Consider the following 21378-nt stretch of genomic DNA (forward strand, 5'->3'; position numbering starts at 1 on the left):
CAATCTGTACAGTACTAGGAGCCACTAATGATTAAACAGTCATTTGTAATGAAACAGTTTTATTAACATTCAGAGCTGTCTGCATTATGTAGTGTTCTCTTTGCATCCTAGGGGCCTGTCCTATGCTAAGGTCTCTGTGCCACTATGGAGCACAGACCTCAGCTCCTCTAAATTAATAGTGGAGGATTCCACAAACATGGGGAAACCCTCGGAGGGGGATATGGTCTTTGTAACAATTGGCTAGTGGCTATTATGCTAATAAGATCACTGGAATGTAGTGAATGTTGGCCCCAACCCTTCTTGGCTCAGACATGCACCCATGCCTCAGGCTGAATTCTGGGTTTAATGACGAAGTTCCATAATGCTAAATGTGACTTGTCTTTGGGTCAAATTTTCAAAAGTGCTTAAGACCCATTTTCAAAAGTGGCTTAGGCTTCTGAATCATGATTACAACACTGTCTAACATTGAGTGCATAGTTGTGGTCAGCATTGTACTAGTAAGGTCAACTCTTCATAGGTGTATTCTACCATTAAGATTATGTAGTGAAGGCAAAGCATTAAAGAGGAATTTCACATCAAAAGAAGGTATTCAACCTTAGCTGAAGTGCTAAAAGCCGGCTACATTTAACACATTGGGTTTTTTTGTTTTGTATTTTAGATTATAAAAAAGCCAGTGTACCAATAGCCGGGGGGGGGGGGGGGGGGGGGAGGGGAGGATAATCCAATCTGTGTTTCTCCATTGGGTATATTTTGCATTCATTCACCAAAGTACTAGTAGAATGTCTTCAAAAGAAATACTTTTAAATGTGTAAACGTGTATTCCTATATCTTTTCCAAAAGGAGTCATTCATGCAAGATTTTTGTAATTTATGCCCATTTTTTTAATACTCAGTAGAACATCTGATATGCTACCATTAGACCCAGACCTTAAAAATATAGTAAGAAAGAAAATGAAAGGATAATAGGAGGGGGAAGTTTACCTGGAAGGTTGATGCTTTTTCCTAAACTAAAGCAAACATTTACAGAACTTTGTTGAGTTGATTATAACAAGTACAATGTACCTGAGTTCTCCAATTAATCCTCCAACTTAGTTTCTGGTTTCATGTGCTGTCACAATTGCTAAGGATCCAAGATTTTTGCCAACAGTATGATTTAGCACCATCTGTCTTTTCTACTTCAGCAGTCTGTTCCCTTCATGGACAGCTGGAGACCTACAGTAGAGGAAGTACATTTAGATCATTTTATTTTTCTTGGCATTTTCCTATTCCTTTATTTGTAGACTACATATCCCTGAAAATTCTACTTACCGGACAAACAGGAGAATGTTATCAGACCTGCCTTGTTATAAAATGAGACACAACTGCTCAGATTAGTTATACAAATTGTATGCTTATCCATTTGTGTAGCTTCCTATATCACCCCCAACACAGTAGTAAGTAAATGCCTTATCCAAATTGTACCCAAACACCTTGCCTTTAGAGATTGACCCCCTGATTCAGGAAGACTTGGTGATCATTTGACAAGATAACCACAACATTTTGGTGCCATGTAAAGTACTGGAGAAACTGAGAAAATCAATGTTTCTGTCAGGTTTTCCAAAGGTGACAGGGAATTGCTCTAACTCTCTCACTTATGGTCTCTCTCACGTGCTGTTTAGGATGTAAATGCTGGGGGTGAGCTGTATTCTCTCCTGTGCCTCAGAGAGATGAGCGTACTGTTGGCACTTTGCTGATGATAATGTTATGCTGGCATGGTTAATGGCTGCCATCAAGTGAGTTTTTCATCTGTAGACAGTCACAGACCTCAAAGTGATGGGCATGCCAGCCTCCTTTTATTTAGGTTAAATGGAAGAAGCAATTAAGCTCCGTTTATGGAGAAAGACACTAAACCAATAGACACCACCATCCAAGGAGAGGAAGGTCTGAGCAAGGATTAACTCAGGGAGAATAAAAGGGGTTTCCCGGAGACTGATTGAAAATTCAGGGGCTGAGACATTGATTGGTGGAGCGGTGTTTTTGTCAGGAGGAGAAAGTGTATCCAACTAGTTTAAATTGTAAACTCTTTGTGGCAGGGACCTGTCTAAACTATATCTTGTAAAGTACTCTACACAAGTAATTCTTGCAGCACAAGGTTTAGCAAGTACGTTTTACAGTGCAGGGGTTAAATAAATGAATGAGACAAAAAAATGCTAATACAGAACATCATCATTCTAACTAAAATTGCTTCATTTTCACAGTTGCAGACCTAGTCCCTAATCCTTAGATTGACTGCTGCTCCTTTAGAAGTTAATCAAGATGGGGATTTTAGAGAGAATTAGCATAGAATTCAGTAAGACTAAATGACCAGTGAAATTTTAGAAACTGGTTTTGGCTGAGCAAATATCAGACGGTAACAACTTTCAGGCACTGCTAACCTGATTTGAATTAGAACCAGTAATTCAATGGCAAAAGACTCCATGTGCCATTGTTAATTGCATTGGATGAGATATCCAGGTGCTGATTCTGGCATCTACTCCAGACCTTCTGTGCCGCTGTGGCCACGTACAGTGACTCTACAGGAGCGAGGGGAAAACTCCCACAGCACAGAAGCGGTGAGGTGTCAACATAAGCAGCCCTATAACATACAATGTGTGGGAGAGGGAGCAGCAAATCACTGAATGTTCTAGGGTAGCTGGATTACTGTACAGTCCATTGGCAACCCGGGCCAGGATGTGCTTACAGGCTGCTCTAATTTATGGTGCGGGGGCTATTTTGCCGCCTGCCCCCAGTAGCCTAGAATCCAGATGGCACAAAGGTGTTCTAAAGCCATTTTGTTCCCTATTCCTGGGCTGTGCCTCTCCAGATCTGCAACACAGAGACCAGGCCCCCATCCCAGAAATCCCTATTTAATTTTGTTCATTATATTAAACAAGACTCAGTACTGTATATAGACATTTGTTACCAGCAAGCTGCTACTTGCCCTGAAGTAGGGACAGCATCTTGACAATATGCAATATTACATTATAAATAACAATGCTGATGAGATCACCTCTCTAATGCAGTCAGGAGCTCTTGCATGTCTTTCAGTTTCCTGTTGCGAGGCCCATAAACAGCTATTTGAATCTGCAAACACTGTTTAGCATAAAATGAACGAGAAGTGATACACTGTATAATCCAACTTCAAAATCAATCAAGTTGCAGAAGTACTGATTATCTACATATTAGCAAAGGAACTCCAGTGGTTCTGCCTAGAAAGGACTTCAGTGATGTCAGAGGAGTATTTGTAAAAATCTGAATTAGAATCTAAGAAGCATAAATGGCTGGGTCTTGTAGAATTAAATATCCAGGTATAATATAAATAATATTATCAGCATGACATGGCACTTTCCATCAAAGCACTCTGCTTAACTAATTAATTTGCATGACACCCTTGTGATACAGGTATTAACCAGAGTTTTACAGATGGGGAAACTGAGGCAGAGTGGCTGGCTAGGGGCTAGATTCTCCCTGGTTGAGAGGGGAGGGACATCACTGTACATTTTAATTCATGGAGCTTCTTTCTATTCATTCCACTTGGGGTGGGAGGAGGGCTTTTAAGATAGGAGATAGCTACAGGTTGCCACTGTTGGGAGGCTGTTCCCCCTCCTCCCCACAACAGCATAGGTTTTATAGCCTGCTTCTCCTTCCTAGCTGTGTGGTAGCAGTTGTCATGGCGGTTCATCCACACTATTAAATCCCAATTGATAGCCAATCCAGTATTCAGGGTTTCTGCAGGGGAGTAAGTATGGTACGTAGATGCTGGCCAGCTGTATCTTCAGTTGCCTGCTGAGCCCAAATCCCTGTGTGGACTTGGTACAGATGGGAGGTTTATGTGGGCAAATCTCATTACTAACATGAATAAGATCTGCACGTCAGACTCCTTGAGAATCTATAGAGAAATAAAGCCTGATATCTCTAGCAGGATTTATCGTTTGGAAAATTAGTGTGCATTTACATTTTCAAAAACTACGAGGCAGTAAATCCAAGAAAATCACTAGCAATGTAATTATAATTACCTTATTGAACAGCTGGTAAGCCTCTCTCATCTTTCCCTCTGCCAGGCAGATACTGCCCATGATATGGTAAGTTTCAGCTGCCTTCTCACTAAAATCGCCATAGGTGTCTATGATGGACTTCAACGAATCTTTCAGCAGCCTGTAGGCCTGCTACAGAGAAAAATGCAACGTAGGTTAGCACATAAAAATATATTCATTTTTGGATCAGCAGCTTTAAATGACTGCTGCATGTTTAAGTTATTTGGAATTTAACACCAATGCTTCTTGGGATCTACAGCCATTCTCCAATGATTTGGAACCCTTACGGAGTATAATTCTGATAGTTTCACTTCTACAAAATGGAAACTCAGGAAGTGTGGTAGGGTGACCACCTGACTCTATGAGACGTCTGTTATTTGACACCTAATGTCCTGTGTCCCATGTCCAGCCAATGTAGGACCTGTCCAGTATTTTAACAATAAGCATGTGAAGGGTCATACACTATAGTGTAAATGTGTACTATTTTGCATTATGTATAATTCTGTACCACAAAAAAAAACATTGGAGGATGCTGTACCTTAAAAATAATCTTAGGGCAAAATTTTCCAAAGTGCCTAAGCATTTTTGAAAATACTATCTTTAGTCTCCTACTTTTAATTGAGCTGTCCTTTAGGGTGACTGTTTACTTTTCAAGAATATACTGTATAGAGAGTAAAGTTACATAAAAAAAAACCCCTCTGTCCATCAAATATTGCTTATGGAGGAATCAGAACACAGAAACAGGATCTTCATAAAAAATGGGAGAAATCTGGCCCCAATGAAGTAAATAGTATGGATTCTGGGCTGTACTGCCAACACATTGATTTCAGTGGGGCCAGGATTTCACCCCTTGTATTCCTAATGTTATACTGGAAAGTGTTAATGGCTGCCATCAAGCATGTCTTTGAGCTATAAGTAATCACAAATCTTAAAGCTGATGGGTTTGCAGGGCTCCTTCATGGAATATGCTAGCTGGAGGCAGTGGAAGCCACCACCCAGGGCACCAGGCTGCATACAAGGTGAAGCTGAAACTAAGGGCATGGCTACACTTGCAGATGTAGAGCACTAGGAGTTAAACTAGCCTTCGGAGACTGCAGCAGGGAAAACGCTGCCGGGTGTTTACAGTCAGGTGCAAGCGCACTGGCGTGGCCACATTCGCAGCTCTTGCAATGCCACGAAGAGCAGTGTATTGTGGTATCCCAGTGTGCAAGTGGCTGCAACGTGCTTTTCAAATCGGTGGGGGGGGGGGGGGGGAGTGGAATGTGACAGGGAGTGTGTTGTGTGTATGTGGGGGGGCGAGACAGTGTGTTTTGGGGGGCTGAGAACATGTCAGCATGCTGTCTTGTAAGTTCAGACAGCAGCAGACCCCTCTTCTCACCCCCCCCCCACACGCACAACAACAGCATTCCACACTAATGGTTTGCTTTGTCCCGGAGCAGATAAGCGTGCTGGATGTCAGAAATGGAGCTTTGAAAGGGGATATCTGCATGCCTGCAGCCAATTTCAAAACAATGAGAAGAGTGGCCACTTGACTTCAGGGGATTATGGGACGTTTCTGGAGGCCAATCACAGCGCAGTAATGCAACACCTCATCCACACTGACACCCGGGCGTTTCAGCCAGAGCGCAGCAAGCTTTATGCTTCTTGTGGAGGTGGATTACCAGGAGCACTCCAGCTGCAGAGTCCAGGCGCTCTACGGGGACACCTCAGGACTTAGGGCACCAGGGGCTGCTTTAATGTGCTCTAACTCGCAAGCGTAGCCAAGCCCTAAGCCATGTAGGTAGAGGGGTTTTCCTGGAAGCTTACAAATGTATGCATTGGGGGTATTGACTGATTGCAGCTGGTGTGTCTGTGTGAAAGCAAGAGAAAGCCAGCACACAGTGAGGGAAACAGGTGTGAGCACGGCCCTGAGAGGGATTGGAGACAGACCTTCTTGGGGCACAGAACTGGCTGAAAAGCAGGTATGGAAATTGTGAACAAGGAAACTGCTGTTTTCTCCTACTGTGTTCACGGAAATAAGACTTTGGTGCAATCCTGTTTATTTACAAAGAAATACCTGACTCTTATAATCAATTTCTCCTCCTAATGGTAACAGCCTGGCAAGTTACCATTATAAGTGCTCGGGCAACTCTTAACATGCACTGTTAGGTGTATTATTAAAAAGATGACCTAGATTATAGGAGGTCAGTACTTTCTCCTCTTGCATTTAATAGTTTTCTCATTGAGTTGAATGGGAGCAGGATTGTATCTCCTGAGGACTTTTACATTGCCAAACAAGTGAGGTGATACATGGCTATGCCAAGCGGCATGGAGATTCCGTGTCAGGCAGTGGTGCTATTTGTTTGCTCTTTAGCTCTCCCTCGCCCACATTGACGGTAGGACAGAGACCCATGGATTCTGGGCTCTACTGCCAGTGCAAAGTTGCCCTCAGTCCATGAAGGATCCCGTGTAGGGGGATCCTCCAGTGGCACAGTGCTGGTGAAGTGGCTCCTATGCTACCCTTCCTTCCTGTAGTAGGCGTAGAAGGGGCAGCCAGCCTAGTCCTGCAAACTGCTCATTCCTGGCTGCCATAACCTCCCCTGGGAGCTGATGACACCAGAGAGCAATTAAAGGTGGTGTGTTTTTTCTGACACACACCTGCACATGCACATTCTATGTGGCTGCAAACACTAAGGCATGAAAGTAAGCTTGTAAGCTAGTATTCGGTGTTACCTGTTTTTTCCCTACATATACAAGCCATTTACTGAATTCCTCAATGGCAGTAAGTGTCAGGGAATCCTTTGCACCCAATGCTGCCTGATATGCAATCAGACTCTCTGTAAAATACATTTCAGCCGTCCCTAGAAATAAGCACAGTAATTATTACTGACAGACTGGAATCCTTTTAGAACAGAACATCTCAGCTCCAGCCCAGGTAACAATCCCACACAAATAGTGGATTTAATTAGTAATTTAACTATGTGGGTATAAAAAGCTGCTTCTAGCTTCCCTAGATGCAGAGGGCAAAATTTTGACCCTACTTACATCCCAAGCAACCTCATTGAAGTCTGAAGTTATTTTAATAAGAAAAGGTTAAACAAAATAGTTTTAGGGCACATGAAAACCTGCTAGACTGAAGTCTAATTTATCTACAGAACAAGCAAAGCACAGCAGTGCGTGTATGGGCTTCACTACATTGCCCTGCCAATGGGCTTCAACCTTTCCTTGGAGGGGTAACTCTCCTGTAAGGGTAACTCAGTTTCCATGGCCATTTGCTCCTGGGCCTCTCTGCTGATACTGCTCTCGAAGGTGTTGGGTGGAGTGGTAATGCTTGTGCTGGGGACACCGGTTCACTGGGGTCTGGACTCAGACCAGTAAACTCACTTTACATAGTCTAAAGATCCATGAATTTCCCATCTCTAGAATGGGGATAATGATGTAAAGGTCTTTGAGCTCTACTGATGAAAAGTACTATATAAAAACTAGGTCTTTTGATTATTTCCTAGCTACAGTAGCATATCAACTGCAAACCTAGATGAGAACTACAACTGTCTAAATGACCACTATCTCCTATAACAAACGTTTCTGGTTTTTTTTAAACTAGGAAAAAATGGCAAAAAAAGTTGGTTAATGCAGAGTTAAGGTTGCGCGGTGACAGCTCATACACCTTCCAGAACGTTGAATTCAGCAAAACTCAAACTTCTGAAAACCAGGAAATACGTTTAAGGTAGACACACTCATGTAACCTTAACTCTGCCCTCTGAGTGATGTCTCACTACACCTATATAAACACAGACTACCACTCTGCCTCTTCACTGTAATGGACAGGCGCTACCTGGCATCGCCCTACACTCACCCTGAACCTGCTCCCCCGACAGAAAACCACACCTGTAAAATTTAACAGCCTCTTCATAGCCTTCTACAACCCCTTCACACTTGCACACAGGATACCAACTAAACCTGAAATTTCCCCTACATATTATTAAATCCACAGATTGCTGTCATATCCCATCTCACTACTAACAATACCCATGACAAGAAGATCCCAGTGCCCTGCTACTGACACAAACTACAGAATTCTGTATTGAAATTATGCAGACTGGAACTTCAAGGTACACATGTACCTCTTTCCTTTGAGCTCTACTGGTGAAAAGCACTATATAAAAGCAAGGTCTTATACTACTGTGATTAGGTAATAATTACATCAACTGCAAATCTAGATGAGAAAATAGGCAGGGATTCAGATGCAGATCTCACGATATCACAGTCACAGCTCTCTGAAGCTGCTCCAACGTATGCCTGCACCATTCAAATACAACAACATTTAGCACAAAGGGAATGCAGCTGGAGTGCATGCAGATAATTCTCAGTGGCTACTGCCAGCACCGTTAAAGTAAAATCTGGACCTGAATCAGAATTTGAATATAGATGCAAAGCAAAACCTACACAGTTAAGGTAAATGCCCATGCAACCTTAGCTTGGTATTTCCTGGTTTGAGTTTTGCTAAACTTGGCATTCTGGAAGGGCACCTGGCAACCTTAATTCTGCATCAACAAAGTTGGGGGGAGGGTTAGCTCAGTGGTTTGAGCATTGGCCTGCTAAACCCAGCGTGAGTTCAATCCTTGAGATGGGCCACTTAGGGATCTGGGGCAAAAGTTTGTCTGGGGCGTGGTCCTGCTTTGGGCAGGGGGTTGGACTAGATGACCTCCTCAGGTCCCTTCCAACCCTGATATTCTATGATTTAATAAAGCTCTACAGATGCACAGCAGGTGTCCAATACTGCACTCCTTACATTCAAAATTCCCACTGAAGTCAATGGAAATGAGTTATAATCAGTAGAAACTCCCATTAAAGACAGCAGAAAGGGGCATTCACACTGGAAAAAAATATCCACCAATCCAGGGAATATTACACACCTGAACTTCCAGGTGCTATTGCTAGAAAATAACACTTCATCTTCTGTTACATGCAATGGTCCAGATTCTGCTTTGAGACACCTGTGCAGCCTCCACTGGCTTCAGTGTGGCTTACATCGGTAAACTGTGGGCAGAACTTGTCACACCACAGGTGGAGTGAAGTGCCAGTTCCAGACAATGATCTCACAAACTTCAGGTGTTGAATATTCCATAGGTCAGCTCATTTTTACTAGTGTGTATATTCCTAATGTACTAGCTGCGTACATTTTTAGAATTTCCTGACTCATCTGCATGTTCTAGCATTACATTAGGCACTAGAAGAATCATAATTCTGGTACAGTAAACCTCTTCCTTACTTACCAATATGCTGCTGGTCTCCAGTTGCAGCATAAGCTTTGCCCAGCAACAAGGCCGTCTGAGCAGCTTCAACACTAAGTTTCTTGTGCAGAGCCATGCAAATGGAATGGGCCTAACAAAGATGGAGATTATTTAGGCTAAATAAACACTGCATACAAGTACAGTAAATAGACTGTCTACAAAGGCGGGTATTTTCATAGACACCACCACCTTTGTTGAGTTAGCCACAGGTACAGAAACAAGGCAACCCTCTGGAACAGGAAAATTCCACCAAACAAAGCAGTTTAACTCCCGATATTTGACCCAGCACTCAGTATCTCTTCTCCTCAGATTGTGCCTCTCCCACAAGGAGCAAATATTTAAATAAATAAATCTTTATTATTATTAGAGAGAGGTGGAAGCTTCCAACCCACCAGAAGTTAGAGCTATTTGTACCCCAGGTTTTGCTTTGCATCTACATTAAAATTCTGATTCAGGTCCAGATTTAGATTTTAAACATACACAAGTTGGTTGTGTTTGGAGCTGGGTGTCTGGTTTAGACCTGTTTCTAATTTTTATCTTTTGGATCTGTAAAGGTGGGGGTGGTTTATTTAAACAGTGTTAAGTAGCGTAGCATGGTTTCAAAGCAAGCAGCCACTGTTTTGCCTTTGCCTGATGCGGCAGGCAGCTTAAGTCAAGTTCTTCAGTCTTCAGACCCCACAGAAAGCGGGGATCAAAATTCTGCATGAAGTTGCCATGTGACAGTGGTAAAGAATCACAAAAAGAGTCACTTTCTTCCAACATCATAGAAGAAGCTTTATTAGAATAGGAGAAACCGTATTATCTCTAGTTACTCTCTTTCTCAGGGCTTGTCTTCACTGGCACTTTACAGCGTGTGAAAAAACACCCCCTTGAGTGCTGCAAGTTTCAGCACTGTAACGTGTCAGCCTCACTGTGGAACTGAAGCTTAGGCCTTTCCTCATGACGCCCTGGTACATATGTTATACACCCCTTCTCACAGGAACTGAAGCAGAGCAGCAGATGGCAGTGCAACACAGCTGATTGCTGCTTGCAGCCAGCATAACCTTAGACTAGCTGAGCTACCTCACTTGGGGAAAAGAGTAGTGGGGAAAAGGTTGGATCTATCCAGAGTGGCTGGGAACAAGGGTCTGTCAGGTGGAAAAGGTCTTTGGTGGATGCGGGCTCATTTTAGCTCTAATTCAACTCTGGCTGCAATTTTTAAACTGTACTACGAGGATTTCTCAGAGGAACCATGTTATCTTCTGTTCTGTTCAGGTTCTTATGCTGCTCCCATCACTGTGATGTCTGAGTGCTCAAACCCTGCTAACAATGCTTAGCACATATGATTAACGAGCAACATCCCTTATGATGAAGATAATTTAAAATACAGTTCTGCTCAGAAAGTGACTGGGCAAAAATTGCCCCTTCTTATTCAGACCTAGTGTCTGTGATTACTCAGAGTCACGGCTGCTGACTTTAATGACAAAATATTCCTTTCAGCCTTGCAGAGCCCACACAGCAATGGGAAACCAAGCTGGGTTCTAGTCATTGTGCATCATCCCCAGAATTGTTTACTAAGCGGCAATTACAGGGCAAATCAGTGACATCTGTACAAACCACTGACTGCTCTAAGGTTGAACAAGTGTCTCTGTGGACATGATTTGGCATGCAGAATCTTTATTACAGGTGCTGCCCCAGGAGATCCCAGGCTGGGTTCAAAGAGCTGGCAGTTAGGAGAAAATCTTTTTTTAATTGTAAGCTGAGCACAGTTTGATAAGGAAATAGTTGAGACACAAACAGGACTCATGTATGGGATTTTTAGAGAGTCATTTTTTAGAGTAGAACTCTCTAAAGAAATTCCAAGAACAGTTTCTGTAACACATTTGTGCATCACTGACTATATATGTTAGTAAAGCTCTTTTCCTAGTTGCCAATTGTTAGGGCAAAAGTGGCTATTATGGTTCCCTATACCATGTTCACATCATTGGCTGTTTCCTGTTAGGGTTCTTCAGCAGATCCTTGCTAAAGTGAATAACAAACAAATTAGTTAACTTTAATCATAGCAACTAAGAGCTGTGATTTTTAATTAGTCCTGTTGCTCTAAAAAGATTTATGAGACTTCCTACCTGTAATAAATATGCTATGGCTCTTTCATGGTTTTTCTTCAGTTGCTCACTTTGGGCAATTTTCTGATAAAGGTTTATCAGTTCTGGAGCTGTATCGCCTTCAGTTGAAATTACTGCATCAACAGCTTTTTCAAAATAACTTGTGGCAAAGTCCAACATGTTTTGCTGCAAACATGTCCTGAAAGAAAGTGGGGAAAGTTAGGTTCTCTAGTAAAAAGATTATTGTCCATATCAGTGGACGCATGAGACAGGCTCAGAGGCCCTCATCCTGTTTTCCTTGCACACATAAAACTCCCAGTGAAGTCTTTTACCCTTGTACTAATCCATTTTCTGTTACAAAAGAAATAGTAAAATACCATTTACATAAAAGCCCAAGCACCTGCTCACACACATGGCATTCATTTTGGTTTTTGTGTTTACCTGCCCAATGCAATGACTAAATCTTTCTCAGATATTTTTAATCCCATGCTCACTCTCCCATCCAGTTCTTGAAGTTCTGCCATGAGTCTCTCTGCCTTCTGCAGACTGAGATAGGATTCTTTGCCAGTGGAACAGTCAAGGAAAACCACCAAAAATATATGCTAGTAAACAAAGAAAACCATGTAGGCAGAAACTAACCAGAAAAGAACAAGTTGTACAGGTGTTAGCTTCCAAAACTGTCTTTGTAATACAATCAATACAGTTTCGAAGCATATTGTTTTGGATTTCCTGCCTCTCACTTACAGGGGATATCTTTGAGGTGTGGATGGGAACTCTCCGTTACAGGATGTAGTAAATTAGGTTATTCATAAAAATCCATTGCTGTCTTCACTTACAAAGATCTGCAAATGTACGTGGCGTTCTTCAGAACATAGAGGGTGGCCATATTCCAATCTGAAGCATTTACAATTAAAGAGAGAATGAACAAGACAAGATGACAGGGTTTAGAGAGCTTGAATATGGGAAGGTGGGGAAGCAGGAAATGGTATAAAATTCTCTGTATTGAATTTTCATCTGGGCTTCATGTAGGATTTTTGGCTTGGTGGAGCCTTCCAGTGAAATTTCACCACTTTAGAAATCCTAATTTATATCACTTTCTGGAACTTTCTTCTCCAAAGAGAAATAAAAGTATCAGGGTCTGTGCACAGCCCTAACATGTAACAACAAAATAAGATTGGTGGGTAAAAGTGTGTAGTGGATGTGCAGAACTGGGAGCCAGTTTTCATAGTTTTTTTAAGGCCAGAAGGGACCATTAAACAATCTAGTATGATGTCCTGTATAGTACAGGACACAGAATTTAATCCAGTTACTCCTATATTGAGCCCAATAACTTGTGTTTGACTAAAACCTATCTTTCAGAAAGACATCCACTCTCAATTTGAAGACTTCAAGTGATAGAAAATCCACCACCTCTTGTGGTAGTTTGTTCCAATGGTTAATCACCGTGTTTGGTTAAAAATGTGCCTTATTTCTAGTTCTGAGCTTGGCTCTGACATCCACCCCCTCTGAGGTCTTGGGAAAGTCATTTAACTTCTTTGGCCTTGATTTTCCCATCTGGAATAAGAACACTTGCCCACCTATCTCACAGATATATTCTGCCACTTGATTAATTAGTTATTGTATGGAGCACTTGGAAGAGGGAAAAAAAACACTATTTAATAAGTATTAATGATTATTACATATTTAATAAACATTCTGTATTAGGCATTTTAATAATAAAATAGTATTGTCAAGTGCAAGGATATTTGTTCTGTGCCAGATGTGCTACGCCCAAGGTAAAGTAGATAGTCACAAGAGTTCCTAATATTTCTCTTTTGTCCTCTGGAGTTGCTGCAGGCGTACGAATCCCTATCAGCATGGTACGTTTGGCTGATTCCGCATGCTCTATGGCCTGTGCAGGAAGACCTAGGAGAAGACGATGAATGAGCTTGCTAATAAAAACAACAGCAGCAACTTCAAACTGAAAATAAGACCTGAACTATGCGATTCTCTGAAGAGATTCAATTTAGACACTAGGGATGACATTCTAGCTCTACTAAAGCCAAAAGGAAGCTGTACCATTGACTTTATGGGGGCCAGGATTTCATACCAGATGTATAAGAAAACAATTAGGAGAATTTCAGGGGTGGGAAATAATCCCTTAAAGCTATTTAACACAGATATAATAAATAGCCTTCAGAACAACTATGCAGATAAAGATGTTACATGTAGGGAAAATAGGCAGATGAAAGGACCCAGCAGAGTCGCAGATTGTACAACATTCCCCAGATGAAACATCTTTTAGGAGAGTAATAATCTGTTTTATCATTAGTCCTAATGCATCCCTCTCTCCAGCCAACCTTTCCCCCCATTGCCTCCCCCGATCCCCCATCCACGGTTTAATTTGTCCCCAGACTTGCGGGGCTCAGTAAATCTGCTGCGAAAAGTGATACTTGTATGTTTGGTAATATCACTTTTCATAGCAGACTTAGTACCTGGAAATAAATAAATTACAGTGATTTGGATGTGCATATTTATTTGTTTTTCCTAAAGCTAATTATGTATTTTAGGAAAAATTGTGAGAACGGCCACGAGGAAGAGTTGGTGGCCACATTCGGAGGCCACCAAATAATTTGTCCTGAGAACCCCTGCTTTAGACATTGATAAAGAGGATGTAAACAAATACATAAGGAGATCTGTCTGAGAGCAAGGAGATCTAATTCTCCGAAATTGTCCCAGGACAGTTAGGAGTCTGTGATTATGAAACTCAAGGAATTTACTCACTTTTGATACAAGCAATATTTCTTGTATTTCTAAACATCAATAGCACTCAGAGCATATTAATGCTGAGTGGCCTCTAGACTGGTCTGTGCCCAGGGAATACATTGGTTCATTTTTAATTTCAAACTAAAGGTAGATGGCAGCATTTCTCCAGTTTGCAATTTTTTATAGGTCACTGCAATTATTCTGATCACTCTTAACATACAGGTTAGCGTAGTTCCATTCCCCAGGCGGAAATATCTTGATGCAATCCAGGAATGCATACAAAACCCAGAAAGCATTGGCTGAAATTTGCTGGGGTCTTCCAGAAGCTAGATTTTTTATCTGATATGCATAAAAAAAAAAGTTGAAAACTTGTTTTATAAATCAAACATTTTTTTGTGAGTAACAGAGTTAGTAGAAAAATAAACTGAGATACATAATCACTTAATCCATATAATTCCTATTAGGAACTGTGTTTTAGGCTTGCAATTCAATGAGCATTATGGAGTATAGAACATTTGTTCTTATTTCATTGTTAACTTTGGAAGGCGAAATTATGAAATGAGGAATGTAACTCCACTTCCATTTTTAAAATGATTTTGTGTCCCTGCTTTTCTATTCCCCTTTATTTGTAATCATTGCTATTGTGCTCCAGGCCAGCTCATGGAGTAGACAAGATGACACAACATACAGAAACCACATGATTTCAGTTCTTCTTCTGGAAGGTGAAGGAGCCCATCATTATGATATTTCCTACCACAGAGCTGAAGTTAACTCTTAAACCTTGCTTTGAAACTCAATCTCTGTCCTACTAATACAGTAGGTTTCAATCCTACTAACTGCGAAGCTTCCAGTTGATTCTGAGGAGCCATCTTCAAAGCCACTTGCACATCCCTACTTAGCAGCCACCATCCAGTCTATATGCTGTGCCTTGATGCTGAATGTGCTAAACTACTCAGACAGTGTGAATCCTCTGGTGATCCACATATTGCTGATCACCTCATTGAGTTAATGGATGCTGCTGGATGGGCACAATGGGAAGGGACACCTTGGAATCTAGACGCCCCACTTAAGCTGGAAGTGCTGGAATTTTATTTGTTATCTCGGTGGAGCTCAGCAACCACCAGCCCAAAGCCGCCGACCAGTCACTCCAAATCAAGCTGCTAGCCATCTGCTGACTGTGTCAAAGGCCCCAAATTAGACACATGTAAGACAACAAGTCCATGACAAATGGCATCAGTTCCATCAGAGAAACACCACTTGGCTCACAGCCACCGAGTTTGACAATATTCTGAGTGATATTAGGAGCAGCCCTACTGCGGACTAAAACAACATATCGCCAGAGTTCTTAAAGCATCTTGGAACTCAGGCTCACCAGTGGCTGGTGCAGTTCTTCACATGAGAGGTCAGTAAAGTACAGCTTCTGAAGACATGGCGAACGTCAGAAGTCATTGCTCTCCTGAAACTGGGGAAAGAGCCACATAATGTTGCAAGCTATTGACCAATATCTCCATTGTCTGTGCCATTTAAGGTCCTGGAGCGTCTCATTCTTCAGCACATCTTCCCAGAAGCGGAGTCAATAATCAGCGTTAAGCAAGCAGGCTTTCAGAGAGGTCAGAGCACCTGCGATCAAGTGCTACCTTTGAAAACATTAACTGAAAACAGTTTTCAGAAAAACCTGAAGACGAGAGCCATATTGCTGGACCTGACAGCAGCATATCACACAGTCTGGCACATGGGACTCTTAGTCAAATTATCACAAGCACTCCCAGCCTGGGTAGTTAACGTCATTGACCTTGTCCTCTGCAACAGATGTTTCTGAGTGCACATAGGAGTCAAAGTTATTGCATGGAAAGGCAAACCAATGGTCTACCCCCAATGCTCTGTGCTGAAACCGATGCTTTTCAACCTTTAGATAAATGACCTTACATACACCCAGTCCTGCAATTTCATATACACAGATGACATTTGCTTAGGTGTCCAAGCAAGGTCATTCCAAGAACTTGAAGACAACCTACATGCTGACTTGATTAAGATGGCCGAATACCGTAGTCGGTGGCATTTACAACAAGTGTGACCAAGACAGTTTCCAGTGTGTTCCATCTTTACAAAACCAGAACAGACCAAGAACTGAATATTTCTCTCAATGGACATTACTTGAAACACAGATTCCCACCCTGTCTATCTCGGAGTAACCCTAGATAGATCTCGCATGTATGTTAACCACCTGAGGAAAACTGCGGCCAAGGTGAAGAATTCTAAACAAATTGGCCAGCACTTCATGGGGAGCAAATGCTCAAACTCTCCAATCATCCGGTTTAGCCCTCTGTTACTCTGCAGCAGAATACTGTGCTCCGGTCTGGCTCCCTTCATCTCACGTCGAATCTGGGATGATTCGACCCACACCAGTACCGTGGCTCCCTATGTTAAGCAGCATCACTCCTCCACATATCCATCATGAGGATGCTACAGCCAGAATGACTGAGAAGATCCGGGCAAGCCTGAGCCTACCACTATACAGAGAACTCTTTGACTACCCACGAGTGCGCTTGTCGTTGAGGCACCCATTGTGGGCCACTTGCCCTGCCCAGATTTCTCTGTGACATTGATGTGAGGTGAAGAATGGTCTCCATCTGGCACCAGAAACCAGTCTCTTATAATTGACCCAACCATGTGTGTACCTGGCTTTGATCTGCCAAACTGCTCAGGGGTCCTTCTGAACCAATTCTGAATGGGCCAGGGTCCATGTGCAGGCAGCCTTCACTCCTTGGGCCAATGAGAGGATACCACAGGCAGCTGTGGTCAAAGACAGCCAATGTCACACATCACTGATAGCTGCTGTCTGACCAGATTTGACGGTGGACTGAGGGCTCTGCACTTTGCTGATGAAGCTGCCGCAAATTGGCTTGGCAAGCACCGCATCCATAAAGAAGTCCTGATTTATGCGATGAGTATGCTATATCCAACTATAAGACAGATATGAATGGACAGCTCGCTTACTAACCATCAGTCCTCAGCCAAATTCTGCTCTCACATGTACACTTGTGAAACCACTGACTCAATTTTGGCTCCAATAAACTTACACCAGGGATGAATTTAGCTCATTGATCTCTAGTTTTGGGGGGGAAATGAACTATTATGCACTCTGAGGTGAAAATGTGCATTGACCCTTCTACTGATACTAGAGTTCCGCTTCTGAGACCAGCATAGCCCCTCTGTCTAGTAGTAGCAGAAGTCGGGGGCCTTGCAGGTCAGCTTCGCAGTGAAGAAGAAATCAATGATGCAGATTCTGGGTATCTCCTAGGTGTAACTTGCTTTATTACACATATACACCAGTCCTGGAAAAGAGGAAGTTACAAACAGCACCCCGGCAATCTCTTCTTCCAGAAGTCTCAGACAGGCATTCCCAGGAAGTTACTTTGCCTTATTTTCTATATTTGGAAAAAATTCTGGAGACAGAGTGCAAACTCTTATCTGCCAGAGTCTCTCTCCAAGGGCAACTTCATAACAAAACTAACATCACCACAACATTTCTTCATAAAATAAAAACTTGCTTCCACGGTAAAAAGAACTTGTAAGATTCTGTGTAATACCACCATCGGGTGACTCCTACCATAACATGTGCTTTCATTATTAATGGAGCAGTCCTGCACAAACATATGCATGTAAGTAACTTTACTCATCCAGTAGTCCCATTATGGGACATTCATAAATATTTGCAGGATCAAAGTAGTGAAGCCATTTCACTATCTTCCAAGTTTTTGATGGGGGACGATTGAAATTAGATTTTTACCTTGAAGTATTAAATAGCTGTGAGCCAGGTTGGCGAATGCTTGTGCCAGTTGCCAGTGACCGTCTCCATAGATAATTCTAGTAAGAGCCACACATCTAATAAGTTCCCTGTTGGCTTTATACACCTGAAGAACAAAACAGAGTAGAAATTATTTTTGTGTAAGCATCCTGCCCCCCCGAGTTTTCTCCAAGAGAGGTGGGGAAGTGTCTACATATCGGTTAGAATAAAACCATGTGTTCTCTGTGCATTTGTTACTAGAATATCACAGCTCTGAGTCAGTCTGTTTTATGAGTGTAGGGTCAGATTTGCCCCCAGAGCAGTAACAGGTGAGGGAGAATTTCCCCAGCTTAGGGTTGACATAAGTAGCCCTGTGTTGCCCATATTAGGAGGAAAGGCCGGGGCTGAAGGCAGGAGGGAGAGTGATTGCAACACTCAGAGCCTCTGGGATTCTAGGCCTGGCTGCTCTAACTTAGTGTCCCCAAGGGCTGTATTACTTTACACAAGAGCCATTTCAGCCCCTGCAGAAGCCCAGAATCTGGGCAGTGCAAAGGTGGCATAAAGCCACCTATGTCTGCTTCCTCCACCTGGGCCGTGCTGCTTCTGTCAGGAGATGCAGCACGGACCCTAGCTTGGAACCTTTAACAAGGCTGTTTCCGAGACTCCTCAAGGGACAAATATGAATATTTGTAGCCACCGAAGCTTTGTTGTTGTCTGTCTGCACAGAGACTCGAGGTGCAGGAGGAAGCAGATGGGGGACTCCCTGGGAAAGGATCACAGTGAGAGGGAGCAAGTAGAGGAATTCCTTTTATTGGAAACAGGGTGGTTGTGGTCTCGGCATAAGGAATGAGCATGTGGAGGAGCTGCAATGAGAGGGAGCTGATGAGGAGATCTTTGCACAGGCAGGCATGGTGGGAAGGAGCCTCAGCAGCCGGCTAAAAAGATTTTTAAAGATTGCAAATACCATGTGACTATTAATATCTCAGGGTTGTTGAGAGTTATCAGAAACATCATGATGATGACTAACATCCCACCGCTGCTATTATTAGGCTCAACATCTATATTTGGGTTCCCAAAAATGCTTGCTAATTTTTTGAATCTTTCCTGGTAGGAACTGAATGACTTGGATGCTGCCTACAACAGAAAGCCCCTACTTGGGAAAAAGATGATCGAAACATCAGCTTTACTACAATTAAAATAAAGTAATGCAACAGCTGAACAGCAAACCTGCTACCCCTTTGTATGGGTCATTTAAAAATTATGCGGTGGGACCTTGTGATCTGTTAAACATGGCCTTGAGTTACTTCACTTCCTACAGAAGAAATAATTTCACTGAGGGCTGGATGACACAGTATTTGTAATAGGGAGAGAACCTCTGACCTTATGGTTATTGGCTTGAGTCAGCCTAAACTGGCAGTCACCCAAAGTCATTACCATTCCATGACTTATAGGTGGCATATGTGAAATCAATGAGTCATTCAATCCACTTCCTACCAGACAGAGTGCCTATTGCGGAAGCATGGTCACAGTTTGCCACTAGTGCTACTAGTTTGTGTAGTCTTGACCAAGAGCCAAAGACTAACCTTAACTACTGTCATCCCTCCCTCCTAGTCAGGGCTGTAACACACAACGAAGCTGGAACTACTGCTTCCAATCACCTGTTACGTTATTTATTATTTCTACTACAGTAGCACCTAGGCCTGAAATCAATCAGTGTTAGGTGCCTAAGTACAGTACCTTTGAGGATCTAGACTTAGAGACTGCAACTGATGCCAAGGCTGCATTGTGCTACGTACTAAACAAACAGGAGATAATTGCTACCCAAAGAGTTTACAATCTAAATAGACAAGATGGGCAAAGGTAGTCTTATTATTACCACTTCACTGACAGGGAACCGAGATTAAGTGACTTTCCCAAGGCTACAAGGAGTTTGTGGCAGAGCTTGGAATTAACCCCAGATCTCCTGAGTCCCAGTCCTGTGCATTAACCACATGAGACTAGCTAGCCTTTTACACTGATAAATCATTATAGAATTTCAGTTCTCAGTACTATCAATCTGACACGTTTCCAAGTAACATAAAACCTCACTGCTTCCAATCTCACACCATTGGTGATAATGCTGAGGCGTTTCAAACTGAAATGAATAAACAGAGGATTTTTAAAAAGTAACTTATAAGCAAAAGGGCCAGGTCCAATTTCAGTTACCTCTTTTTCTTTAATGAACTTTTCTGCCATCTTCTGTGCTTGTTCTAATTTCTCATTTGGTGCTGGAGCACAGTCCATAGGCAGTGCTTTTTTCCTCATTTTCTTTTCTTCTCCTTCACTATCTCTTGCTGTGCTCTCATTGTTTGACTCATCCCGATGTTCAGAGGCAGTGGTGCTGATTTCCTGGGACCTGATCATAATATATTATAAGGTTGTATTACTGATGATGTTTATTTCAGATTCATCCATTAGCTGCTACACTTCATTTAAACACAAAACTGGGAATAATGCTTAAAAATATAACCATAACAGCAGTGTTACCTTTAACAATTAGACTAAAGCCTATAACCTGGTTATAAGATTAAAAAAAAAAAAAAACACAGACTTTTTTTGTCTGATGGGAGATTATTTTTATTTACAAAGCCCTTCTTTGCCCTCTTGGAAGAGTGCTGTATAATAAATTTACAAGAAAAACCATTATAGAATGATCAATGTGGCTCCATCTTAACTTATAACCCAATAAAACAAAGAGAATGGTTACTACAGTGGGGAAGGGAAAGGTGAAGTTATAGATAATGGGGCAGATAGTAAAAATAAAGATCACCCTTTAAAAAGAAAAGTTTAATAACTTACAAGTGAGAGTCCACAGCACCATGGCTTGAATCTGTAGGGATATATATTGGGCTATCTTGCATCATCTTCTTATCAAGAAATACTATGGAGGTCCGAACTGAAACTGTTCAGAAGTAACATGAACGATGAATGTATTTTTTTCACAAAATAAACTGGAACAGAACCAGTTAACCTACCTCTCTCAGAGTTATCAATGTGCTCATCAAAACTGTGTCACTGTTATCTCATACTTCCTCTAGTGGTTGTATCCATCTGTTCTCTCATCTCTTCATTATATGTTTGCACAGTGCTTAGCACAATGGTGCCCTGGTTCTACTGCAATGCAAATAAAGCATAAATAATGTTTTTATTTGTATTGCAGTAGTACCTCATCACTCATTGTGCTAGGTTCTGGACAAACAGAACAAGACGACAAGCCCCCTGCCACAAAGACCTTCCCAGGGCCAGCTCCAGGCACCAGCCCACCAAGCACATGCTTGGGGCAGCACCTTGGGGCAGGGCGGCGCTCGGGTTTTAATTAATTTATTTATTTATTGGTTCGTAGGGGCAGCGCTGGAGGATTTTTTTTGTTTCCGCGGCGCTGGGGGGGGGGCCTTCGGG

The 21378-nt window shown here is 42.2% G+C and overlaps 1 protein-coding gene across 1 annotated transcript; it reads right to left on the minus strand.

Moving 5' to 3' along the window:
• Positions 1–720: 720 nt before the first annotated feature.
• TTC23L (tetratricopeptide repeat domain 23 like) lies at positions 721–20876 on the minus strand. Its single transcript, XM_054032577.1, has 11 exons — positions 20779–20876; positions 20146–20335; positions 17944–18067; positions 13154–13313; positions 11850–11975; positions 11430–11607; positions 9307–9415; positions 6764–6891; positions 4034–4183; positions 3028–3110; positions 721–1211 (listed from the first exon to the last, which is right to left on the minus strand). The coding sequence occupies exons 1-11, from the start codon at positions 20841–20843 to the stop codon at positions 1172–1174; spliced, it is 1353 nt and encodes a 450-aa protein (XP_053888552.1). The 5' UTR covers positions 20844–20876; the 3' UTR covers positions 721–1171.
• Between the last annotated feature and the right edge of the window lie 502 nt (positions 20877–21378).

Source organism: Malaclemys terrapin, chromosome 6 (genome assembly GCF_027887155.1).
Source record: "Malaclemys terrapin pileata isolate rMalTer1 chromosome 6, rMalTer1.hap1, whole genome shotgun sequence".
NCBI classification, from domain to species: Eukaryota; Metazoa; Chordata; order Testudines; family Emydidae; genus Malaclemys; species Malaclemys terrapin.